Consider the following 4,997-nt stretch of genomic DNA (forward strand, 5'->3'; position numbering starts at 1 on the left):
TTTATTGTTTAATTGTTTTTCCTGATTTCCTGTTAATGAACCCATCAATTCCATGCACTGAGCAGCAGCTCCCGTTTATTGTTTAATTGTTTTTCCTGATTTCCTGTTAATGAACCCATCAATTCCATGCACTGAGCAGCAGCTCCCGTTTATTGTTTAATTGTTTTTCCTGATTTGAAACATAAAAAATTAAAATATTAAATAAAACCAGCTCTTCTACTCACTAATTTTTCACAGACAGTTGCAAAGGAAGCTTCGTGAGGCTTAATTAATTGAAGTCATGGCTCAGACATAACTCCCTCCAGGAGCCATTTCTGTTTGAAGGGCAATCGAGGACCAATCACGGCTCAGAACGACATCAGCCCATTGTGAGAGGCTCCGCCCAGGGGGAGGAGCTCAGCATCCCCACCTGGATATAATCTGGGCTTTGGGACAGGACAGGCTGCCCTTACCCACTGGTTTCAGAGGACAAGAGCTGCCAGATCTTTTCTAGGGGATCACCACTTCAACAAGACCATTTCATCTGGACTGCTCCCACCGCCCTGACGAGCAGGGTGTCAGGTTGTATTCTGTCAGTGGTTTCATTTTGTATTATTGCATTTTTATTGGTTTTTTTCCTCTTTTTCCTAGTTGTATTTCTGACCTGGAGTCTCTCACTGGGTCTGATCTCAAACCAGAACATAATTTTGGCGCCCAACGTGGGGCAGCAAGGTTTTTGCTCCAGGACCTGGTTACACCGGGTGGGTAATGCAGGAGGGCAGGGAAACCCCTTGTGCACCACAAGGAGACCTAAATTAAAGTGAGAATTAAAGTGTGTGAAGTTTGATTCTATATTTTATACATATATATAAATATTTACGTATTTATGTATCTGTAAGAGCGTATTGGTTGGTGTACAGAAGGTAATAGAATAAGGGGTGGATTTTGTCATATTTTACAATATAAAGATGTATTCTATCCCCATCCTCCAGAGCTGTTCAAACCAGGAGGGGCGTTGTTTTTTCCTGATCTCCTGTTAATGCGCCCATCAATGCCTTGCCCATGACTCAGAGATAACTCCCTCCAGGAGCCTTTGCTCTTTAATGGGCAGTCAAGGACCAATCACGGCTCAGAACGACATCAGCCCATTGTGAGAGGCTCCGCCCAGGGGGAGGAGCTCAGCATCCCCACCTGGATATAATCTGGGCTTTGGGACAGGACAGGCTGCCCTTACCCACTGGTTTCAGAGGACAAGAGCTCCCAGATCTTTTCTAGGGGATCACCACTTCAACAAGACCATTTCATCTGGACTGCTACCACCGCCCTGACGAGCAGGGTCCCCCTTGTCCCCTCCCTGGAGGGCTCTGCTGTCCCCTCAGTCCCTTTGTGACCCCCTGTCCCCTACCACTACCCCCGTGTCCCTCCGCCACTCCTCGTGTCCCCTCTGCGGGGACACAGGCACCAGGGACACGGCAGTACCACCTGCCCGGTGGCACCAGTTCTGTCCGAGGCTGGTGGTACTCGAGGGGCTCTTGGTGACACGAGGAGCTGGTGGCACTCGAGAAACTGGTGACAACTGAGGAGGTCTTGGTGACACGAGGAGCTGGTGGCATTCAAGGAACCGGTGGCACTTGAGGGAGCTGGTGACACTTGAGGGACTCTTGGTGACACGAGGAGCTGGTGGCACTCGGGGTGCTGTGGCAGTCAGGGAGGTGGTGACACTTGAAGGACTCTTGATGACATGAGGAGCTGGTGGCACTTGAGGACCTGGTGACACTGGAGGTGCTCTTGGTGACACTTGAGGGACTCTTGGTGACACGAGGAGATGGTGGCACTTGAGGAACTGGTGACACTGGAGGTGCTCTTGGTGACACGAGGAGCTGGTGGCACTCGAGGTGCTGGTGGCACTTGGTGACACGAGGAGCTGGTGGGACTGAAGTGTCCACAACTTTCTCCAGTGACATCACTGCCCTAATGACTTCACACCGGTGACATCACTGTCCCCACAGCATGTCACTGTGATATTTTATGAAAATCCCATTGCCAGGATTTTTTCTCCTGGGAAGCTTCAGCTTCTCCATGCTGTGCTGCTTTGGAATGTGATTTGGAGAATGGTTTATCCAAACATGTGAATTGTTTTTAATTAATGGCCAATCACAACCAGCTGTGTCGGACTCTCTGCTCTGTCACGGGTTTTTATTATTCATTCTTTTCTACTTTTCTGATGTATCCTGTCTATATTTCTTTAGTATAGTTTTAGTATAGCATTTTTAATATAATATCATAAAACAATAAATGAGCCTGAAAAATGGAGTCAGATTCTCATCTCTTCCCTCATCCTGGGACCTACAAACACCACCACAACAGCAGCCTTGGGATGTCTTTGATGGCTTTTTGGCACCGCTTGGCCACCATGCGGCTGCCGGGGCCAATGGGGCCACCATGGTCACCACAGGGACTCGAGAGGATGTTGTCGATGACCCCAAGTGCCCCCAGCAGGTGATCCTTGGCCAGGCGGGTGCTGGCCACCCACAGCCACTCAAACTCGGCCACCTTGGCCACCAAGGCTTGGAGGACATCAGGGGACAGCTCATTTGTCCCCTTCAGGATGGCCTCGATGTCCTTGAGCCGCCACTCCATGTTCCAGTTGAACAAGGTGGCTCTGTCACACGCGGCCACCAAGCACTGCAGCAGCCCCAGGGCCATCTCTGCCCAATGTTCCCTCTTGGTGGCCACCATTGCCCACCTGGTGGCCCCCACAGCCTCTCCCATGGCCTCGTTGGTGGCTGCCGCCACATGGGCATCGTGTGTGGCCATTTCCCGGGCCACCTCCTTCTTGTCCAGGGCCACCATCAGCTGCTGGTCCATGACCACCTTCCCGCAGGCGTCACGCAGCTTGGTGGCCTCCCTGGCCAGCTGGTCACAGCTGTCCACGAGCTTGGCCACCGACTCCCGCCAGGCGCTGGCCACGGCTCTCACACTGGCCCTGGTTGTCCCCAGGGTGACCCCGAGGGTGGCCAGGGCCTGGCCCAAGGAGGGGACACTATGGTGGCCCAGGGAGGTGACACCACGTTGGCCCACGGAGGTGACACGACGGTATCCCAGGAAGGTGACACGACGGTGGCCCAGGGAGGTGACACGACGGTGGTCCAGGGAGGTGACATCGCCATGGTCCAGGATCTTACAGAGGTTCTGGGTGAAGTTCTTCAGGTCCTCATGCAGGGAGTCAGGGGACTCGCGCAGGAACTTGCCCCTGTGTGGCCCGGTCACAGTGGCCACCACCTTGCCCAGGGTGGCCACCACGGCCACCAGCGCCTGCAGCTGCGGAGGGGACACCTGAGGAGGGGACAGGGACGGTGTCAGGGACCTGGTGGCACTTGTGGCCTCCTGCAGTGGTGCCGTGCCCCCGAGGGGTTCCCTTTCACCCATCTGTCCCTTTGTCAGCCTCTTGTCCCGCCTGCCACCCTCCCGCCAACCCCCGTGTCCCCCCCAATCCCCATTGCCCTGTCCCCACCCCCGTGCCTCCTCCTCCCTCAGTGTCCCCTCTGTCCCCTTCTCCCCCCCGCCCGTCACACCTCTTGGGGCTCCACGCTCACTGGGGACACTTTGGGGACGCTCTGGGGATGCTCCGGGAGACGAAGGAGCCTCGGGATGTCCTCAATGGCTCTCTGGCACCGCTCAGTCACCCCAATGCCACTTGGGCTGGCGGGACCATCATGGAAATAGATCGTGACGATGTCATCAACAGCCCCCACCAGGTGATCCTTGGCCAGGCGGGCGTTGGCCTCCCACAGCCGCTTGGCCATGGTCACCTTGGCCACCAAGTCCTCGGGGACATCTCGGGACGCCTCATTTGTCCCCTCCAGGGCGGCCTCGATGTCCTCGAGCAGGCGCTGCAGCTCCCGGGGGAAGGCAGTGGCTTCGTCACACGCGGCCATCAAGTGCTCCAGTGGCCCCAGGGTCACCTTCACCAACTGTCTCAACTTGGTGGGCTTGGTTACCTCGCTGGCAGCCACCCTGGGCTCTATCCTCACCCAGACTTCATGCCCGGCCACCACCTCGGTCCCCTCCTCCCTGCCCAGGGCCTGACCCAGCTCCACCATTTTTTTCTGAGCTGTCCCATCACGGGCAGCCTTGTCCTGCCGGTAGTTTGCCAAGGAGGTGATGTTGATCGCCATGTCAGCCGCCTCACTGACCACCTCCCACCAGGTGTTGCGGAGCTTGGTGGCCTTCCCAGATAGCTCGACCCACCTCTCCATGAGCACGTCCACCAAGCCCTGCCACATGATGGCCTCCATTTTCACACGGTCCCAGGCGGTCCATGGGGTGCCCTTGTAGGCAGCCAGGGCCTGGCTCAGGGAGGTGACAGGATCACCATCACCAGAGGTGACAATGTCGGGCCACCAGGTGTCATCAATGCACTTTATGGTGGCCCGGAGCTCCCTGCTGAAATCCTCCAGGTCGCGGTTCAGGATATCTGCGGAGTCAGGCAGTAGAATCATATTCCACCTGGGCTCGGTGGCCAGCAGCTCGCGCAGGGCGGCCACCACGGTGACCTGTGGCTGCAGCAGGGCTGGGGACAGCTGGGGAGAGGACAGGGGAGGTGTCAGGGACTCGGTGGCACTTGTGGCCTCCTGGTGTGCGGAGCCTGCAGAGATGTGACAATCCCGGTGTGGGTTCATGCAGGGGTGACAGAGGGGACAGGAGGTGACAGAAGGGACAGGAGGCGTGGCAGGAATGGGGGAGGTGACAGAGGGTTGGAGGGAACCGAGGGTGGCAGAGGGGACGGCAGGGGGGTGGCAGAGGGGACGAGGGGGTGACAAAGGGACAGAGGGGACAGCAGAGCCCTCCAGGGAGGGGCAAAGGTGACCCCGGGAGGGCACAGGGGCCACCGCAGGAGGCCACAAGTGCCACCAGGTCCCTGACATCTCCCCTGTCCCCTCCCCAGCCGTTCCTGTCCCTGCTGGAGCGGCAGGTCACCGCGGTGGCCACCCTGGGCAAGGTGGTGGCCATGGTGA

General features: G+C 57.0%; 1 protein-coding gene across 1 annotated transcript; it reads right to left on the reverse strand.

Moving 5' to 3' along the window:
- Nucleotides 1-252: 252 nt before the first annotated feature.
- LOC121362048 lies at nt 253-4,661 on the reverse strand. Its single transcript, XM_041483247.1, has 2 exons — nt 3,555-4,661; nt 253-3,315 (listed from the first exon to the last, which is right to left on the reverse strand). Exons 1-2 carry the CDS (start codon nt 4,659-4,661, stop codon nt 2,326-2,328), a joined length of 2,097 nt encoding a protein of 698 aa, XP_041339181.1. The 3' UTR covers nt 253-2,325.
- Between the last annotated feature and the right edge of the window lie 336 nt (nt 4,662-4,997).

Source organism: Pyrgilauda ruficollis, unplaced genomic scaffold (assembly GCF_017590135.1).
Source record: "Pyrgilauda ruficollis isolate IOZ18807 unplaced genomic scaffold, ASM1759013v1 scaffold1160, whole genome shotgun sequence".
NCBI classification, from domain to species: Eukaryota; Metazoa; Chordata; class Aves; order Passeriformes; family Passeridae; genus Pyrgilauda; species Pyrgilauda ruficollis.

Excerpts from the sequence above, each read along its gene's own strand:
- LOC121362048 (XM_041483247.1), bottom strand. The coding sequence starts at position 4,661 with ATGAACCCACACCGGGATTGTCACATCTCTGCAGGCTCCGCACACCAG. Across the intron at positions 3,316-3,554 it reads TGAGCGTGGAGCCCCAAGAG|GTGTCCCCTCCGCAGCTGCA; the intron begins GTGTGACGGGCG and ends TCCCCTCCTCAG.